At 42.0% G+C, this 20,279-nt stretch overlaps 3 protein-coding genes across 7 annotated transcripts in view; 2 read left to right on the top strand and 1 right to left on the bottom strand.

The window, feature by feature from the left end:
• Position 1: 1 nt before the first annotated feature.
• Positions 2 to 4,651, top strand: KDM8 (lysine demethylase 8; the record flags this gene model as incomplete). Its single annotated transcript, XM_057371244.1, has 6 exons — positions 2 to 192; positions 1,508 to 1,640; positions 2,040 to 2,081; positions 2,793 to 2,942; positions 3,067 to 3,159; positions 3,246 to 4,651. Coding segments are annotated over 6 exons (774 nt in total), but the record flags the coding sequence as incomplete, so codon positions are not given.
• A 55-nt stretch (positions 4,652 to 4,706) lies between these two features.
• NSMCE1 (NSE1 homolog, SMC5-SMC6 complex component) lies at positions 4,707 to 11,880 on the bottom strand. 5 transcript variants are annotated; one of them, XM_057371177.1, is made up of 8 exons: positions 11,857 to 11,880; positions 10,394 to 10,537; positions 9,424 to 9,545; positions 8,572 to 8,649; positions 7,680 to 7,826; positions 6,620 to 6,736; positions 5,632 to 5,752; positions 4,707 to 5,215 (listed from the first exon to the last, which is right to left on the bottom strand). In XM_057371177.1, the coding sequence occupies exons 2-8, from the start codon at positions 10,509 to 10,511 to the stop codon at positions 5,163 to 5,165; spliced, it is 756 nt and encodes a 251-aa protein (XP_057227160.1). In that variant the 5' UTR covers positions 10,512 to 10,537; positions 11,857 to 11,880; the 3' UTR covers positions 4,707 to 5,162. The 5 variants fall into 5 exon arrangements, with proteins under 5 accessions (XP_057227160.1, XP_057227158.1, XP_057227159.1 ...); XM_057371175.1 differs by having other exon boundaries at positions 11,812 to 11,866; XM_057371176.1 differs by lacking the exon at positions 11,857 to 11,880 and adding an exon at positions 11,802 to 11,847.
• A 227-nt stretch (positions 11,881 to 12,107) lies between these two features.
• IL4R (interleukin 4 receptor) overlaps positions 12,108 to 20,279 on the top strand; it is a 12,104-nt gene continuing 3,932 nt past the window's right edge. Inside the window, exons 1-6 of the mRNA XM_057371171.1 lie at positions 12,108 to 12,154; positions 15,084 to 15,197; positions 16,721 to 16,862; positions 17,695 to 17,846; positions 18,882 to 19,036; positions 19,611 to 19,767. Of these exons, the coding sequence (XP_057227154.1) occupies positions 15,128 to 15,197; positions 16,721 to 16,862; positions 17,695 to 17,846; positions 18,882 to 19,036; positions 19,611 to 19,767 (676 nt within the window). The 5' untranslated portion in view covers positions 12,108 to 12,154; positions 15,084 to 15,127. The remainder of the gene's footprint in view (positions 12,155 to 15,083; positions 15,198 to 16,720; positions 16,863 to 17,694; positions 17,847 to 18,881; positions 19,037 to 19,610; positions 19,768 to 20,279) is intronic.

The following is a 20,279-nucleotide window of genomic DNA, read 5'->3' as shown; positions in this document are numbered from 1 at the left end:
TGAGGGCGAACGTCCATTCCAGAGGGTCCGGCCGGAGCCGCCGCCGCCGCCCCCCGCGCTGCAGCCGGAAGAGATGATTCCGCACCTTCGCTGCCCTTCGCTGGAGCACTTCAGAGACAACTACCTCATTCCCCAGCGGCCCGTGGTCCTTGAGGGCGTCATGGACCACTGGCCGTGTATGAAGAAGTGGAGGTGAGAAATAAGTTCCTTCCCTGTCCAAGTAAAGGCACGATCGTTCCCTGCATTGGATGTCTTGATGCCCGATAAATGGAGGATGGATGCTGTGAGCAGGGCATCTTGCTAGCAGCACTGTCCTGCTGCTGTGTTGAAGTTGCTTAGATGAAGGAAGCTCTTCAGAGCATTGAGAGCATCACACAGCAGGTGCYGGACTGTCTCGGGGCAGAGGTGACCCTTTGCCCAGCCTCTGATTCTTCATGGGTGAAGGCTGCACTCTGCCCAGCCTGCAGCTGTCCTGAGAACCCAATGGCAAATTGCTGCTGCCATGTATTGCTCACCTGAGAGACTCACAAGGAGTGCACATTGCAAAGTGCCAGCAAGCTGCTCACAGCTCAGGGGATCTGTGTCATGCACACATCAGTGGTTTTTACCCCTTGGAACTTGCCRATAATTAATGCCATGGAAAGTGAATTTCAGAGCCATGAGTAAGCACAATTGACCTTTTCATTCATAAGTCCGAGCACTGATGTTTGTTCAGTTTTGTGTTTGAGTGTTGCATTTCAAACACCACTGTGCAGGAGTGTGTTAGCATTGTGCTGCCTCGGTAACATAAGCAATGGTGCCCACATTTCCAATACCGAGCACTGAGTATTTGTGAGGTGAAGGTCATGATTCCCTAGGGGAAAATCCACTCATGCCTAGTTTGAGTAATTACTTTTGTTCAACAGCCAAAAGTAAAATTAGGTGAACACACTTGTTATTTCATAGGGGCTTTATTAATTTTTAAGGCAAGGTACTGCACTGGTTAACTTTAGACACTTAAACAGATTAACTTCTCAATTTAATTAGTACTATTGTCCATGGAGAGATGTATTTCACCCATCAAACYAATCCCTCTGGCTGTAACTGTAATGGGTATTATTGGCACCTGTATAGACACTGACAGAGTTGATCTAGTATTAATGATTARAAAGATACGTTTTATCAAATGCGGCAGCAGGCAGGAAAAAAATTTGCTATCCCTTGCCAAGAGACAGTAGCAGCTTAAATTTTTAGTTGGGAAGGAAAAAACAGTTAATTGAGGCAAACAAGCTTTTAAACCCAAACAAAACAGACGGTTTTGGGGTAATGTACACACAAACTTGCCTGCTGATTTCCTTGCTGCTTGCACTCTTTTCTGCTGCCTTTTACCTCTGGTTGGTTGTGTTTAGACAGGAGAAACTTGGGGTAGTATAATTTTATTACCCTATAAGGCTGATTTGGATTGATTGCCTTACATTCAAAATTAGTAAGAGCAGTATAGAAGGTAATGGAGCTTTCTTTATTTCAGTGTGGACTATTTTTGTCAAGTCGCAGGGTGCCGCACAGTCCCTGTGGAGTTGGGCGCTCGGTACACAGATGAGGAATGGTCTCAGCAGCTCATGACTGTCAGTGACTTCATCAGGCAGTATATCGTGGATGAGGTCTGTTACACTCGTTTGTTTCATCTCAAACACAGCAGCATGGTACTGGTACAGACAACAGTTCTGCTTACAACAAACATACGCAGAGGTGATGTCAAGGGAGGGGGTGCRCTGTAAACACAACTCTGAATTAAAGAGATTCCATAGGGAGTCCCAGCTTGCTTCAGTAACTCGAGCTGGATGATTTATTGACTGTGGAGACACACCTATACTCTCACCATTTGACTGGAGTTGAAAGTTGATATTTCTGAGGACCCCTTATATGTTGAAATAGTTACAGTACTCAAAATAGGACACTGGGAATGGATGATAAGTAAATTMTATTCACCTGTAAGGAAATTAACTGACTGTCTTGTACTCTATGTCACTGTGTTTTTTCTTTCTCTGCTGTCATTTCAGAACAATGTAGGATACCTTGCCCAGCACCAGCTTTTTGATCAGGTAAAAATRAGTGAATGTTTTTATCTTCCTACAGTCACGTGTTCCTTTTGTAGCACAAGTTGTCTCTGAGGATGTCGACTGCACTAGATTGAAGAGCATRTGGAGTATTCACAGTAATTCTTAAGTTTCTATTCTCATGATTTGAAGGAATTGAGGGAGARGTTTGTTCCATTTGGCTGAAAGACAAGGAAACAAAACCCTTTTTGGATGAAGACCTTCAATCCTGGAGCTCTTTCAGTACAAGGTAGCAAATACTTAGGGGGATAACACCCAGAAAGCCCATTTCCTCAAAGACTGTGTAAGTCAGGGAAGAGATCTGGACAGGAAACAGACTTCAACATTGATATGTTTACCAAATCTTAGGTTGGTGGAGACATAAAAAGGAATCTCACGAGAAGCAAGCATAGTATAGATCAGCTGCTCCTTTCCCATGAAGAGCAACCATACTTATTCTTGTGGGTGTCTCTGGTTTCTGCAAAAGCAAAGGATCTTTCTCTCGCTTCTTCTTCCAACAGAATCTGTTCACTAGAGCAGTTTCTCACTAGAAAGTGTGAGAACATTTCTTGCAGATTCCTAGCAGGTCTCSTACCCTTGCTGGACCAGCCACTCATTTGTTTTCTTTGTGTCCAGCCTTGCTCATCTGTTCTATGAATTCCATGTTTGGCAAGTCAGCACGTACCCTTTTTGATGTATTTTTCTTTCTGGAAAYAGATCCCAGAACTGAAAGAGGATATCAGTATCCCTGACTACTGCTGCTTGGGGGAAGGGGAAGAAGATGACATCACCATTAATGCTTGGTTTGGTCCAGGAGGAACAATCTCACCTCTTCATCAGGATCCCCAGCAAAATTTTTTAGCTCAGGTATGTACTCTAGTTACTCTACACATGCCATTAATACAGTATTTACAGTTAAATGCCAGCTATGGCCCACAGCTTCCAGTAATGGGCCAGTTAATGACCAATGGAAAACATTTATTATATACAGGTATTTGGAAGAAAGTATATCCGTCTCTGTTCCCCACAAGATTCAGAAAACCTCTACCCACATGAAAGCCAAATTCTTCACAACACTAGTCAGGTAAATAGTTGTCTGATTTTTTTGTATCAGTACTGATACATATTTGAGTAAAGACATTCTTTTGATGRTTGTGTGTTTTTTTATAGGTTGATGTGGAAGATCCAGATTTGGTCAAGTTTCCAAATTTCCCAAAGGCTGCATTTCAGTCCTGCATKCTGATGCCTGGACAGATTCTGTTTATTCCAGTTAAATATTGGCACTATGTGCGATCGCTTGAGCTCAGCTTCTCTGTCAGTTTCTGGTGGTCATAGCKCTGAACTGTAGTCAGCAGCAGTGAAATGGGAATTAAAAATCAGGGAAGTAGCATCTTCCTCTCAGGAAAGGTTAGAGGTGAGCAAATCCAAAAACCAAAAAAACTCTTGCTAAAGCATCAAGAAGGAGTCACAACAGGTGAACAGAAAGAATCTACATGATTTTTGTAGATGTTTCTAATAACTCCTAAAGAGCCTATATTACATCATCATCCTGTGTGTGCATCTCTCGGAAAGAGCCGAGTGTATGGGCTCTGCCAGGGCTCTGCCTCAGCCTCTGTCTGAAACACCAGGGCAGTGTTATCTTCTACTTGGATTTAGTAACACCAGACCCTGGAGTTAGCTAGAGAGATGGTGCTACTTAGAGGTTCAGTGCATTAAAAAATTAAGCTAACACCAAGCAAGGTACTAGTCTCCTGCATAGAAAAAGTTACTCATGTCCTGTTTCTGGCCAGGACAGGGTTAATTTTTGCAGTAGCCAGGAGGGACGTGGCCAAGACCCAGAGGTTATTCTGTACCACCTCAGCCAGCCACTGCTGTGGGCTYCTTGGTCTCTTAGTGATTGAGTTACACTTCTGTGTGAATATTTTATCTCTCTTGTACACTTTGTAATTGACATGGTTGCTCTTAATGTACTTTTTCTTATTCCATTACTGTTTCCAGTAAATTGTTGTTATTGCAACTCACAATCTTTATGTTTTGGGCCTCCCAATTCTCATCACCATGAATGGTGAGGTAGGAGGAGAAGGGAGTCAGCAAGCATCTCATGATTTGGAGTGTTTTGGTGGGAATACTAATTTGAGGAGTACCATTCCTAAACCACATCATGTTAAAAGCCTAGAACATAATTAAAATTAATCCATAGTTTAAGTGCAGTTAGATAAACTGAAATTTAATTATACTTTGATTAACCATCACCTGAACTGCTGACACAGCCTTTCTGCAGTGTCAGACATCTCTACCAAGGACAGGAATGCTGCCATTTCAGTCTGGTGTCTAGCAACAGCCAGTCTTTGGCTCCTTTCCAACTTACTCTTAAAGGAAAAAGCATCTTTACTTAAAACTGCAGACAGAAGTGCCAGGACTTAAAACCTAAAGAATCTCACTATCCTAAGTTTTTCAGCACTTCGCAGATGTAAGCTATGAGTGCCCCAAGTCCAGTCCTACTGCTTCCCAATCATTCTGTGGCAATACTCCCTCCTTACTGAGCACAGCTGCTCATGACCTGGCCTTACATCAAGACAAATTGTTCTGCTTCTAAAGAAGAGACAAAACAACCGCACTGCCAACTACAAGTGTTCCARCTCCAGCCCTAGGTCACAGACTCAGCCAGCTGCCTTACACATACTGCACTGATTTTTCACCTGCTTGAGGTGCTACAGCAGGTGTCATTTCCATAGTACAAATTCAGTTGCACAATCTCTGTACCAATAGGGAGTACATGCTGAGAAAGGCTCCTTTTGAGAGTTGAGCTTGCAGGACTGACTCAAATATTTGCATCTTTCATCCCCAAACACGCACTAAGAGTGCCAACCCAAGAATATGGAGAATTACAAACACAAAACAACSTCCAAGAAAGCTGTGCAGGCATTACTGTGAACAGGAAAGTCAATGATAGTTTTATTGTAAAATTCTTAGAATTTTAGAAAATAATAMACTGACCACTGTTACTAATGAATACAATACAGTCTGGCTGTTCTGCCAGAGTGGGGGCAAACAGATGTCAYTGACATCAAATTTTACTGGCATCAGCTAGGCCTGAGAATGAGCTCTGTGGTGAGTATGGGAGCCCATCTGACTCGTACCTGTAAGGAAAACCAAAGGAAAGTTAATGGACAACACTAAAAAAGGATACTATTGTATAGTACACTATACTATGCTCCTTTTCTAAAATGCTTTATATATATATATATATATATATATGTATGTATGTATATTCCTGTGTTGCTGTTCACAATCTCCAATTTCCCTGGAGAAATGGAGGAATTCCAAAGAGATTCTTAGAAGCTCAGCATTTCCAGAAGTTTTAGTGTCATAGTGTGTGTCTTCTCTGCCCTCCCCACCTCCCAAGGACAGTTATAAAAAAACATCCATRGGGTCTGCAACATACAGCTGAAGTCAGAAATAGCTGACACTCACRGTAATAAATAATACAGGCAATGCCACTGACCATTTCCTAGTATATTACATTCAATTTTTTTAAAAAAAGGTCACTTCATACCTGGGAGGTCACAAGACCAGAATTCATTACACTTGGGACAGCGGGGTTCAGTCTGTCCTCTGAAGTACTTTCTGACACAAGGTAAATGCATTCCAATTCCACAGCATTCRCATACTTGGCTCTGAAATCAGGAGTGTTGATTCAGAAAATCTTTCAAAACTGTGCTTCTATTTAAGAGAAAGTTGTTACAAAGGGCTGCAGATATGCAATGCTTTGTTCCAAAGAATGGTTCCCACAATATAGGTGGTGGACACGTTCAACAATCAAAGCTGATAAATGGTAAAAGGAGGTATTTTTCTGTRCACTAGGAAATACTGTTTCCCTATGTGGGCAAAATTTAGCCTGAAAGGCAACAATTTCAGTGCAGCACAAGAGACAAATTGGGGTGGAAAAARTAGCATGGAAGCAYRTYAGTTGGACAGATYAGAAGACAYACAGAGCAAGAAAATGTAGCMGTTTTGGAAYAGGAATTCAGGCTGTWACCACTTAYRCAAGACTAAACTGGTAATGTCCCARCTATCAAAAGAGAGTGCCTTAGCATGTTCTACGTAGCACACATGTTCCTTTTGAGATCCAAACACAAGCAATTCCTGAATTAAAATCCCAGGACCAAGAAGGAATGTGTCACATGAAGGTGTCTGTTGGTAAGGCCCAAAGAGGACACTGCTAACATCTCACATCTTTCAGCATCAGGGGTTCATCTTTTAAAAAGTCTAGAAAGCCAGACAGCACAACCATGTTCCTCATTGTGGGAGTGCACTTTCCACAATTTTGTACTTGGAGAYACTGCTCCAAGACAATTTTATTTGTAAAGACAGAAGATAAAATGCCTACAATGAAATAAAAGGGTTTTTTACAAAATACCTGACCACCATGATGAGATTACGAGACCAAGATTTTTTTAGTGCCTACCTAATACCCAAGGGCATATATCACAAACCTCAGCTATGACCACGTGAGTCCATTGGCTGAGGTGAAAATACGTTACCTGGATGGCGAGGCTGTGACAGATGTTACATTTCCTTGCCACATCCTGGTAGTTGCTGAGAATGTACTGTTCCATCTCAATTATGCAACGAGTATGCAAAGTGTATTCTCCATTTTTCTAAGGAAGCAAAAGTTGAGATGAAGAATTTCTTTTAATTCTTTTTACCTTTTTTGACTTTACTAACTACCTGTTAATACATTTTTCTACCCTCATGGAACTAACATGCTGGTACAATGCAACACCCGAAAACTTTTGAAATAGCATAACACCTTTGTTTAGAGGAGCAGAATAAAGATCCCACACCTTTAACAGAGATCTAGTCCTGGGAAAGTATAGATGAGGAAGCATGTTCTCCTTAATAGAGAGATCTAATATTTACATATTAGAGGAAATTYTCCAGGCTTTCGACAGAATCTAGGCATTTCCTGCTTAAGGCATCTTTGGAAATCTCTGCCAAATCAAATTAACATGTAAGTTACAGTGTAGCAGCAGGTTGGAGATCTATGATGCAATTACTTCAGCAGAAGGGATTAAGGTCTCACTTGGCAAGCAACAACAGTGTCCACATGGTAAGCTCATCTCCACTGCTCTCTCATGAAATAAAGCAGATGTAACCATGTGCACAGTGGCTCRTGCATTTCCAGTACAGGAATTTTCAACATGTCTGGCCTTACTCCTTTTCAGGAAATTCTGCATGTAACTAACAGCACTGATCACTCTGAAGAGCTTTTCCCAGCTCTTGTTCCAGGTTGAAGGATGCTGTGCTGCTGTTGTACAAAGGATGTCTGGCTGTCACTAGGCAGCATTGGACACACAATCCCACCCTAGCTCAGTTATAAGAAAACTGGAACCATATGGTCCTGTACAGACCTATCCAAGCCCTTGTTCCTTGTAAGTCTACTTCCTTTTCTGCAAAACTCATTGGAGCAGAAGTAAGCACAGGCCCCATAAACCCATTTTTGCCATCATTCATTCAAGAATCAGTTCCAGTTTCAGCCAACACATCTGTAAGAACATGTTAGCTGGATCTAATGAACTACAAACACTTAAATGTAGTTACCTCAGAGAGCCACTTATCCTCCACAAAAACTTTCAGCACTTGTTCTGCTTCCTTCTTCTTCATTTTCTTTGTCTTAAGTTGGTCAGCCAAGTTTAAAATATCTGTAGATGAGGCAAAGCCATTTTCTGATAAAATTATTAGGTCCATCTGTAGGAAGAGACATTGCCGAGTATTAGAAACACTGCAATTAGACAGACATACCTTACAGTAATATGGTAATGTGCAGTTTTTTAGCATCCATATGGGAGAGATACTACAGTATCTCTGTATGGCTTGAAGCAGAACCATAAAACAAAGGCCAAAAGCTGAAACAATCATTGTCGCCTTGACARTTTTGATCTTTGCCAAGAAAAAGTTTCCACAAATAGAAGTGTACATGCTGCCTAAATGAAGCTGCATTCAGGGACCCCATAGAACACTCAGTAGAGACTGATCCATTTCTTTTTATCTGCTCTTTGTCAAAGTTMTTTTGAGGGAAAACCTCAATAACCATAGACAAATGTTTATATTAAAATCAGCAAATTAATTTTGTATGTTAGTAGCATTAAAAACTACTGTATWTTACTAAACTACTGAAGCCAGAGAAGAACTCAGCAATCATGACTGAAAATCCTGAAGGAAGTTGTTTGTCTAACTAAAAGCAGGATATCAAGACCCTAATCCCAAAGAGCTGTTCCCTGGTGCTGATTTTGCCTTACCCATAACTGACTTCCAACAGTGAATCATTACTTGCACATACTTTCATGCCTGCCCACCCTGCCCATTTGAYCTCAGATAAACTTAGGTACAATGGCAAGGACTTCCTCAACCATATCTCCATTCATTTCTATTTATTTTAAGATGATACCYTCACAAATTATGTCATTTACTAAGTGATAACGGACATACTTACTGTTTTTCTGAACAATTCTAATTCAGTTTCTGTATAGTCAGATGCCATTTTAGTTACTTCTGTTTCTGCCAAATTCACCTACAAAAAATAAATTGATATGAGGTGCCGTTGCAGTTTTACACCAGAAACTGTAGAAGACTCCCTGAGGTAAAGAATACATCATCTTACAATTAACATAAACGTTAGTTCTTTGAGGGGCACTCAATGGTATTCAAGTCCTTTCTTCACAAGCCCTGATCTTCCAGCCACAAATTCTCCACAGCTGCCTCTGCCCAGCTACTCAACAACACAAGCCCCCAGGACTGACAGTACTGCAGCAGAGCTGACATATCACAGGAACTATGGTATCAGTCACATTTTCACTGTGAAAAACAGCTGCCCGTGTCTTCTACTCTTATTACACATGCTACTACTCTTATTAGCTCAATGTAACTGGCAAAAGGAAAGGTCAAAAGTAGCTGCTAATGTTAGAATATCTCCTGTAGGTTCTTTTGAAATTACTAGATAACCTTCCTTCTCTGACATGAACATTGCAAATCATCTGGGGAAACTTCTTATAGGCCACTCCTCATCAATCCTTTTGTGCTAGGTTGATTTTTGAGTGGGAGAAAAAGAAAACTGATGTTGGAGGACTCTCTGTGTTTTCTAGTTCAAAAATTTGTCTCAGGAAAGAGTCTCCTGTGAAAAAGAAATCTCACACTTCAGCACTTAAGCAATGTTTACGCTGAGTAACTCCAACACTGCTGTCATCCTTRCTGCCATGTCCTCTTCCCACACATCTGGACTGTGGCAGTTTATCCTCCCACCAGCTCCTGCAGCTGCTGCCAGCCCCACACAAACACAGGTACCTACTACAGCATAATGTGCTCTCCCATCTTCCTCCGATATTCCTTTCCGGATCTGCATAAACAGAGGCTGCAGGTGGCTGTTAATAGTGCTGATGAAATCATCCAGTTTATCATGTGCGTAATAAACTGAAAATAAATGAGAAAAAACATACACTGAGAGAAGCCAATTACACATCAGGCAGATATTTTTATGTCAAACATTTTTTTCCCAGGTAAAAGTGCTAAAACTGTGTAAGGCAGAATTCTGCCAAATAGATCAATTTGATCTTATGTGAGAAAAAAGGGATAAAAACTCTCCATAAAAAAATGAACAGGGGTTAGAGCACACCAAAAGTTGCACTTCACAATTTTAGCMTCTAAGAAGTAGGTCAAGTTACAGYTCCTGACTCAGGAGACACACAAATTGAGTATTTCATTCTGACCTCACATCTATGGGTAAGTAGATACAAATTCATAGAAAACCAGCAGAGTCCCTGCAGAGTGGGTAGCATGGTGCCATGGCGCAGGGAGTCTCCTAAGCCTGACAGAGGCACAGTTTCCAGGACTTGGAATGGACAATACAGTGGAGGTGAAGTGGGAAAAAAAAAGCACAGCAATTCACAAAGAAACCTCATTCTCACTGAAAGGTTTCTACAGCAGTCACTTCTCCCCCAAGACCTGAGAGAAATAACTGAAGTGCATTTACTTACAAACATTCACTATACTGAAGTACTTCCAGAGTCAAAAATTTTCTTTTTAAACCATTTATATGTACAACCTATCAAAAGCAACCCTGAAAAATAAAAAGTACTAAATATGAATCTGGCCTGATTAGAAGTTAGTTTACTCTTTGCTATGTCATTTTATCTTTCAAGAAAGAGGGGAAACACACCGTAACAGTTTTTTTAGCTAGCGTGTGCCCTTCAGAAATCTAATTATTTGTAAGCTGCACCATGAAAAAAAACCCACTTCTTTCATCACCAAAACAGACMCACCTTTATCAATTTCACAGCAGTGCTGGTGTAATTTCCTGGCCTGTGATGCTTCTGTTATCCCATTAGACATCAGAACYTGCAAGAACCGTCGATGAGCATTGGTCATCTGAGCTGCCATCACAGTGTTTTACCAGGCATCAAGTGCTGCAAAAGGTGCAAGAGGGAATTAATACACATGTTCATGCAAATTAAGAATATACAGTCCAAGGGTACACAAGATTTCAATTAAACTCTATTACACTGAATGAGAGCAAAAAAAGCAGATCCCCAGGTCGTCCTCAGAATGCAGAGGGTGACCAGCTCTGAGGTTCTGCAAGGGTGCAAAAGACAGCATCCGACTAGTTTTAGCTACAGAAAAGAACAACATAGGCATTGTGTTGCTGTCACCCAAAATCAGGAGTAAAACTCCTTAACACCGGTGTAGAATTATGAAGGAGGCTATACTTTATTGAAGCACTAGATACACAGGGGCATGACTCCTGTTTGAGGTGCATAGTTGGCTCAAGGTGATACACATATCGACACTTGAGTCTGCACAGTCTCAGACGGTCTTCCTGGAGGGTCTTTAGGCATCCCTGATGATCACTGAGCATCTAAACTTTGATCATGATCTCTGTACGGTGTGGTTTACATTGAAGCGGCACAGTACATTGCTGAACTAACTGGACTGGACTTGTGAGGAAGGGTGGTTAAGAGAGCTCTCAACGCCCCACTGACCATTACACAACGTTCCATTAACCGCTACCTTCTCCGACGGTATCTGCAATACCCCAAGCCTAAMATCTACACCCCCAAGCCTGRAAATAACASTGTTGGCTGACAAATACAACACTGYCTGCGATTCTATGTTGGATAAAGCGCCTGCTCCYCACACAGCCTGATTTGAGCACAATCAGAGCGGGTAACTTCGGACTGAAAATAATCGTCTACAGGTTTCGAAGAAGGCCTGAACTAACTATAGGCAGCTCAGGAAATTCACTGGCCAATGTACCGACCACTGCCCGCTTCTGACTGAGCTCCGGCCCCGCCGCTTCGCCGCAGCCGAAGGGGCAAACGGCCGGGGAAATGGCCCGGAAAACCACCCGGCCCTCGGCCCTGCCGGGAGCCACCGGGGCTCACCAGAACCCACCGGCACACACCGGGACCCACCGGAGCTTACCCAGAGCCACGGGAGCCCACCAGGACCCACCGGAGCTAACCCGGAGCCACGGGAGCTCAGCAGGACTCACCCGGGCTCACCAGAACCCATCGGAGCTCACCGGGACCCACCGCACCCACCGAGGCACACCGGCACCCACCGAGGCACACCAGAAACTACCGGAGCTCACCCGGACCCACGGGGACTCACCCGCACCCACCGAGGCACACCGGCACCCACCGAGGCTTACCAGAAACCACCGGAGCTCACCCGCACCCACCGAGGCTCTCCCCGCGGCTCCACTCCCCTCACGCCACCCTCTCACCTGCCTCTCCTCCACAGCTCAGCGATAGCTGCGCGCGCCGCCCATCGATAGCCCCGCCCATTTATAGCCCCGCCATTTGTAGCCCCGCCCATTTATAGCCCCGCCCATTTACAGTCCCCGACCATTTATAGCCCCGCCCCCGGGCCCGCCCCGCCCCTTTCCCCTCAGCCGGCGCCGCCCCGGACGGGCGCTGTGTGGGGGCGGATGGCGTCGGACCGGGCCGGGTGTGGGGTATCGCCGTGTGCGGGGTCGGGATCACCCCGGTCGGGAGCCCGGTGCGGGAGTCGGACAAGATAAGGTACGTCCGGCGGCCTCTTCGTCCCGGCGGCAGGACCGGCTCTTTCTCGTTACGTGCGCTTGGCGCGCCCTTTGTGCGGTCTGTGTTTTCCGCCGCGCCGGTTCTGGGAAAGGCGGAAGGTCCGTGCTCCCTCCGGAGCTTGGCCGGGTGGAGATCCCGGGCCCTGTCCTATGGGCGGCTCCTGCTGGAGCCCGCGGCCAAAAGCGCTTTTCTTTCCTTGGGGTTGTTTAACTCGGGTGCACCTTTTACAGTATTTTAAGTGCGGTTCCCGCCGGATGTGCTGCTCGGTGGGCACAGCCCCGCCTGTCCCGGGTTCCCGGCCGGAGCCGTTCCCGGCATTGCCCAGCCCGGGGCTCGGGCCCGCAGAGCTTCGGGGAGGTTGGTGCCGAGCTCCGAAAGGGGCTCAACGCGGCATCAGGGGGAGCGGTTTCTTATCAGAATGCATTACACTCTGCACGGGTTTTCTTTATAAGGTTTTATACAGAATCTGTTGATGAAACTTCTGTTTTGCCATGTACCACTTTGTCTCATTATAGTTTACGTTTGCAGCCACTGCTTTAAACTAGAAAGAGTAAGATAATATGTGCTGCACTTTTAAAAAGAGACAGTTTTAAACAGGGAGTGATGCTTCAGCTGTACAAACCAATCTTGTGYGATATCGGACCTCTGTGATTTAGGCAGGAGTTACTCTTTGAGYRTAACAGTTTTGCAGATTATATCTGTTTAAAAAATGTGACCGTAATTTCCATAGAAGACCGAACCAAAAGTTAGTACCTTTTTTCTTGATAGTAAATGAAATMRTTTKAATCACATCMTAWTTTTTTTTYAAGAAACAGAAAGRTTRAGTGATCTAAACATGTAGTTTATGYCAGTAATCRTGTGGATCTGCTTCTAACCCCGACWRAGATTTMTTTCCTGGTTTTGGGGAAGTCACTTATGTCTTTACAATTTACTTTCCTCAGATATGTCAGGATACTATGTTTGCTGCAATTTTAGTATTGTCTGTACATGTTACATACTTTTTTARGATTGATATTTCATTGTGTGGTATAATGAAAAGCTTAAGAGGTTACAGGTAGAAGAATGTTTTAATGTGAATGTTTTAAAATGTTCTCCTTTAGCATTTCGTTAAAGCTATGGCTTACATCCATTTTCATCCACATAGGCAGATCCATTCTTCCATGAGAAGATGGTTTTGGTCTGCCATCTGCTCGTTTGGACATGCTTATGTAGTTCAGGATTCTGTGCCAAAACTTTRAGAGTTCTAAGAGTTTCTTGGAACTCCAGTCATGTGGCAGTATTACGAAAGTGAATTCTTCCTCTCTTGAGAATTCCAGGAAAAAGGGAAAAGAAGGATTTTTTTTTTAATGCTGGAGCAGTTGGCTCTTTTTTTTCTGAGCAGCAGCAAAGGCGCTTGTGTTCTTTTTAAAAAATGTATTACTATGCTTAGTCACATTTCATCTATCTCAGAATGTGCAAATCCCAGCTCCTGAGTAATAGTTTTCTCAAGTTCTTATGAGAAATTGTCTTTCAGGCATGTCCTTTATTACTAGATGAGGAGAGTARTAGCGCCCCAGAGAAGGTCACAGAGGAGTCTTCATTCTGATCCTCTGTTTTCACTCACAGGGTCTTTATCCCTTAACTTCTAAGATGGACATTTACAGACAGACAGAYAGACTTGCCTCTGTCAGACACAYGAAACGTGGTTCTGTTGCTGTGRTTGGCTTGGAGCAGAGGTTAWTGAACCACTGTCCACAAATACCTTTCAGTGGGCTCTTCTGCTTCAGAATCTGACCATGTTTCTGCAGAACATCAGCACCATTCACCTGCTGAAGGAGATCTTCAGAGGAATTCTATTGTCTTTTCTTTATTGTGCCACACTGAGAGGATTGTGAGGCTTTGAGATTAAAACTAACATGCTACCTGGGAGCTCTACAGATGTCAACAGAGCAGCTGAAGCTTGCAGACAGCAAGAACACTGTCCAGACATGGAGGTTAGAAAATTCCAAGCACATCAGAGGAAGGGACCAAAGGGTTGTGTGTTAACAATGTGCTGCTGAACAAATTTTATCCCTCTTTGTACTGAATGCAAAGCCAAAAGCATATTAGTTAGCATGACTTCACCTACAAATTTACCAGGATTTTAAGTGCATCACAACCATTTGTAGTGATAAGAAAGCTGGTAGCCACATCTTAGGCAGAATATGATTTTCCATTAAGTGGCTACATTGGTAAAGACATCTTGGGGACACTTGCTATTTTTAAGTCTGAAATGAATTATTTTATCTTTTCAATTTATCTAAAATTTTGCCATGTTTAGGATCATAAAAGCTGGGTTATTTTCCTTCTCAAAATTGTGCTGGTTATATCATGATTAGTTACGTGTTTTACAACTTCTAATTATTTCATGTTTTAATGAATCTTCATTCTGTTGGAGCAATGTTCAGAGTTCTTTGCTAAAAATATTTTTAAGAGGGTGATACTCAGATTATCAGGATACCAGTGATAGGACTTGGGGAAAAACTTTTTAGTTAGTAGGATCAGACGCTTCATTCTTAAATTCTTTCATTATCTGATTGCAATCATAGGGCTTTGGTGACATTGTCACTGATTTTGGTGTAGTGCTTACCCTTTTAATTGCTCACATACTGGCAACTTTTCTAGTAGCTGAAGAGAGTGGGTCCACTGCCAATGTCAGTCCCATATCCTCTGTAATTAAAATTTTGCAGAAAAGTTTTCCAGCTCATTTATGTTCTCCTTATTCTTCTACATGTCTCGTTGTTCCATGTGCTAATTTTAGGGGCCAGAAGTGGRAAGCAGGTACAGCAAGGGATCTGAATTCTAACATCTAGCAGAGTGGTGGGAAAAATGACACCTTTACCTTAACTGAGACAGGGATGTAAGCTTATATTATTTTTTTTGTTGGCAGAACTGCAACACAGCTTTTCCTACTGGACCTGACCAGTGTCAATAATGGCAAGACTCYCAAGTGGTGCACCATATACCCTGTGGATCCTTTTCTTTTCATATACAGCAAATGAAGGTATGTTCATCAGTATTTTAAATTATTAYACTGAAGTTTATATTGACAGCATTTTTCCATGACCACTAGGCACCACTAATTAACTGCTATAAAATTTGTAACTTCAAAYGTCAGAAATATCCATGTGCTGGAATAAATTCTTATATTCTTTTTCTTTATATTGACCTTTTTTGTGTGGGCAGGAAAAATAAGAAATTTKCAGAAAGGAGAAACAGGTTTGGAAAGTCTTCTCCTCCTTCCCCACTATCTGATCTTTTATGATGTTTAGTTATAAATACAAATGGGATATATGTTAATGGTTTTCAATAATGCATTTTCATTTTCTGTAAAATGAATCTCATGCTTTGATCTCTGTATTTTTTACTAGTTCCACAGTTGTATATAGTTTCTTAGGTCTCGTTTGGTTTTATAAAGCAAACCAAAATAAATAAAATTTTGGTTTTAAAACAATTTAAAATATCTTGTCTCCAAAATGGAAGGTTTATTAGCTACTATCTTATGTACTATGAAATAGTGCAATTTGAATTAATGAGAAGGATCAAGGTTCGCAGGAGCACATTGGTGGGATTGTCTAATATAGCTAGTCCCACCTTTTCATTTCCCTAAGTGATCTTTATCAAAGTTTAATTTTACAGTGTTTTGTTTGAATTTATTTGCCTAGTGAACTACAAGTTTTAAGTTTCTTCAGCATCGTTTAAAAAAGAAATTCAGTATTTCAGTTCCCTTTTTTAATTACACAAACTCGAAACAAACCCTGTACTGTATATGGTTTCAAAAGGAAATTCTCAAATATCTGAGCTTTAAAAAAATACGGTATAGTAGAGATGGAAAAGTCAGAAGGTGACAGGAAAAGAGCAGAGAATATAATTTTGAGTTCTGAAAAGACATGAGGTTGCTAAATGGCAAGACAAAGTAAAACTGTTAGTCATTGTAGCGTAGCACAGCAGGAAGAGCTTCAAATTATTTAAGTATTCCTGGAAGTGTAAGATGATTAACACATGTAAAAATAATATCATTCATCCTTAAGGGCCTTAAAGTGATAGTACTTCTGTTAAAAGTAAATTTTAAAGTGAAAAAAGAAAACTAGCAATAAAATTACAAATGATAACTGAATATAAACAACATCAACAGGATAATGAATATTTTAAAATAAAAAGCAGTCTGACTGTTAAAATGTTGCAAAAGTTTGACTTACTGCTTTTTTGGTGAGTTTTGAAGCATTGGGTACCATGCAGAAAAAAAAGGAACCGAACATGGTACTGCTATCCAGGATGGACACAATAACAATAGTTCTTATCTACAAGATAAATATGTAGCCTTAGTAACTAATCCAAAACATTTGCTAAGTATTTGAACACTCATGAAACTGTGAATTGCAGTCAGTTCTAGGTTTCTAAGCAGTCAATATACCAACAACTTAGAATCCAAATTTTATAGATCCCATTGTGTTATGTATCATGTCCACTAAAAGGTATATAGTCTTCTAATTCTCTTACTTCTCATTATATGCTGCTTTTCCCTAGTTACGACTGCAGGACACATACAAGAATTTGCATGCTTTACTGACTATGACAAAGAGCTGGTTTGTCACTGGAAGGTGCCTGAAAAAATGAATTGCTCCAAAGAATTCCTGCTCTGGTACAGAAAGGAAGATTCTTCTGTGTCGTAAGTGCTGAATAAGATGTTACACTGCCATTGTTAGAGCTTCCTATATCCCGTAGCCGCTATTGGCTTTAATTCCCTCCCTCTACTATGGGTGTCTGGGACAAAATGTAATTCAGATTATTCCTCTTGAAGTAAAATGGATTATTTCCTCTTAGGTGAAATGGGTTTCTGCAATTAACAGCACTCTCTGATGCCTACTCTTCTGTAGAGCTTTCTGCACTCTTAGTACAGAGGAGGGATCAAGTCCTACTGGTAGGAGTGGTAGGGCTCTTATAAGTTTTACAAAACCCTAACTTCCTGCAATGTTTTACCTTCTTCATGAGAGATCTTATGTGACGCACCTGTCTGTAGCCTGTGTGAAAGATATTCTCCTCTGGAGCACAGGTGATTGTCTCTGCATGCACTCTAACACATGTTCAGGCACAGAGCAGGGCCAGTCGTCATCTCTTACGAAGGAAGATGTGTCTGGGTTCTCCTGTTGCTCTGATCTTACCACACCAGCATTCAAATAACCTTGCTCATACACTGCAGTAATCCTGTTCTATCCTAACAAGCTGTTAGTATGCTCCTTTAGAGGCTGCAGYGTGACAGAGGGTGGTATTTGGGATCAATCCTTAGCCTTTCTGTCAAGTTTTTCATTTGTGTGATACAGATATTGAGGGGGTGTCTGGGTGGGTGGGTTGTTTGGAGATCTCAGTTTTGGTTTGGAAACATTTCTGGGAGCTGACTTGTTTGTTTCACTTTTGATTAGCTGGGAAACTTGATTTCATTTTTTCAAGGATAGTGTGTCACATTCTTTTAAACATCACATAATTCTGTGCCTGTTTTTCAGAAACATATGTGTTCCTGAGAATGAAAAAAMCAGTTTAAATTGCACTTGCACAATATATGAAGATTTGTTTGTATCAAGCCTCACATATATTCTAGCCCTACAGTTCAATGGGACTGATGTGTGGAATTACAATGTTACACCAGCCCTTGTTGGTAAGAACTTGGCTTTGTCACTGGGACWTGTGGTTCTAAGCTTTTCCATCCTAGCTAACTTCTCATTCATGTCACTGGAACAGTTTTTGCTTATCAGAGGTGGAAAATGTGGTAGCTTAAATGCAAAATCCATTTGTCTTAGAAACCCGGTTCTGGATTAGATTCTTAAGGAATGAGTATAAGTAATGGGGAAAGCAGAGAGTGSTTCTTCCTCTAGCTGTACCATCTCAGCTGCAAGCCAGCAGGAGTTTGGGGGCTTAGATTGTTGTTAGTGCATTTTTCTTGTGGCTTACAGAATGAAGAGAACTCATACTGCTTTCAGTTTCTAGAAGGCAACTAGGCTATCCCTACTGAAATTCCTCCAGTTCCTGTCTCTGTCATACTCTGATTTATCATGCTACATGAGCAGAAGATTTTTTACAGTAATTGCTGCTGGATTTTAACAGCCAGTGATAAAAAGTTAAAGATACTGCTCTTTCACAGGACAGAGTGTAGACACTGTAGTTCATGTCTCTGYCTAGGCCCGCAGTTTGGTCAGAACAGTGCGCTTGTTGATAATGCCTGTCATCTTAAATACTCAGAGAAACYATTTGCATACCTTAGGCAGGCCAAAGATCTGGTTTTCTTCAGAATACTTGATTGATGCTGCTGCTTACCTGCCAAATAAACAGAAATCCTCATYGATTTCCAAGAGACAGGGAGCCAGGAGAAGCTTGGCTTGACACTGGGGCTCTATGCCCACCCTGYCCCACAGCTGCTACTGTCAGGGCACAGGCTGTTCCCTTTTCTCAGGGCTGAAAGCTGTATCCAGTGCACCAAAAGGCTGTGCTTGCATTCGGTCAGCTTCAAGAATCAGTGCTTGTTCATGAAGACCCTGAAGTTGCTCTGCTTTGGCCTCTCTCTCCTTGTGCTGCAGCATAGTGAAGAGGGCTAGGTGCATTGGCTGCCATGATATTCTGGTCTCTGGTGAATGCCTCTCTCTATCAGTGCTTTCCCGTTACCCTGTTCTCCTTAACTGTATTTTTTAACATACAGTTAAGCCGAGGGCCCCCAAAAATCTTGCCATTGAGAAAGCTGGAAATGGTAACTTCAATCTGAGTTGGGAGGAGAGCTGCTCTCCTTCATCCCTGCTSTCTGGACAGCCAGTCATCTATGAAGTGAAATACTGGAGGAAGCAGCACCCGACAGAGGTAAGAGACAGCCAGTCTCTTCATTTTCTGTCTCTGGAGCTTTCACGTTCAGATATCCTCTAAAAAGTCACTCTGTGAATAACAGTGTAAGGGTCAGCAAGAGCAAGTTCCACAGTGTTCCTGATTTCACACTTGCCACAGGTCACTTTGCCCCCAAGATGGTTCAGCTGGATGTCAGAGGATTGAAACTCTTCTGACTGCCACTCCAAAATGGTCTGCTGCTTGCAATAGACAGGGCTGAAATTGAAAACGCAATGCTTCTGTTCCCTGAGTTCCATTTGCTCCTTAGACATCAAGAAACTGGAGTTTGGTGGCTCGGTGGGGCAGGTGAGGCACTTCAGATACCCTTCTGAATCATCCAGCATTTTTGGACTGGATTTCTGATAGAGGAAGAACATGCTTAGTGCCATGTAACAAATACCACCTGCTATGACATGAACTGCAGTATCATACACATTCATTTGTTCATTTGTGAAAGGTYATTGAAACACATAACACTATTGATATTTAGTTGCTGTCACTAACATTTCACCTTAGAAAGAAATCAGCGTGAACTTTCTCACTTTCTTTTCAGGTTTCCATAAAAGCAATTAACTACCAGGCCAAAAGCTTTGAGATAACTGCAAGCTCCTTGAAGAGAGGCTATGATTAYGTTGCAAGTCTCAGGTGCAACTACACGGATTACCCAGCCTACTGGAGTGAATGGAGTGAAGAAGTTGAATTTCATTGTGGTAATAGTRTCAGAAATAACAGCTTGGTAAAAGAATGGTATAGTCTTACATACTCTGCTGCTGTCTTGGAGGAGAGTTATGGACTCATTATCTTCATCATTTTGAGTGTAACGTGAATACATCTGTAAAGGCTTCCAGAGGCACTAAACATAAATAGGCAACTCCTTGGGAAACTAAGGAAGAGAAGACCATGGGAGGTTGGATTGCTTAGCCTTGTGAAAAAAAGTCTGAAATGGATGTGTTTATTCTCTATAAATATTTCATGAAGTAGACAATAAGGTAATAGAAGAGACAGTTGAACTAAACAACATTAATGTGAAGGCAAGTGGGTGTAGGTTAACAACATGTATCTATGTATAGGCTGCAAATTAAGCAGTATTTTAACCATCAAAGATCTGAGGGTTTATAAAAACCCCTGAAGAGCAACAGAAAGGACAGGAAACATAGCTGCACTGCAGTGACAGTGATAATGCCATTTTAGGACTGTGTGATAGGCTTTGTCCCTGAGAGCT

This window comes from Malurus melanocephalus, unplaced genomic scaffold, assembly GCF_030028575.1.
Source record: "Malurus melanocephalus ecotype Western Australia unplaced genomic scaffold, MMel_1.1 scaffold_143, whole genome shotgun sequence".
In the NCBI taxonomy this organism is placed as follows: Eukaryota; Metazoa; Chordata; class Aves; order Passeriformes; family Maluridae; genus Malurus; species Malurus melanocephalus.
Note: the sequence above shows the minus strand (reverse complement) of the source record. Positions and strands in the feature narration are given on the sequence as shown.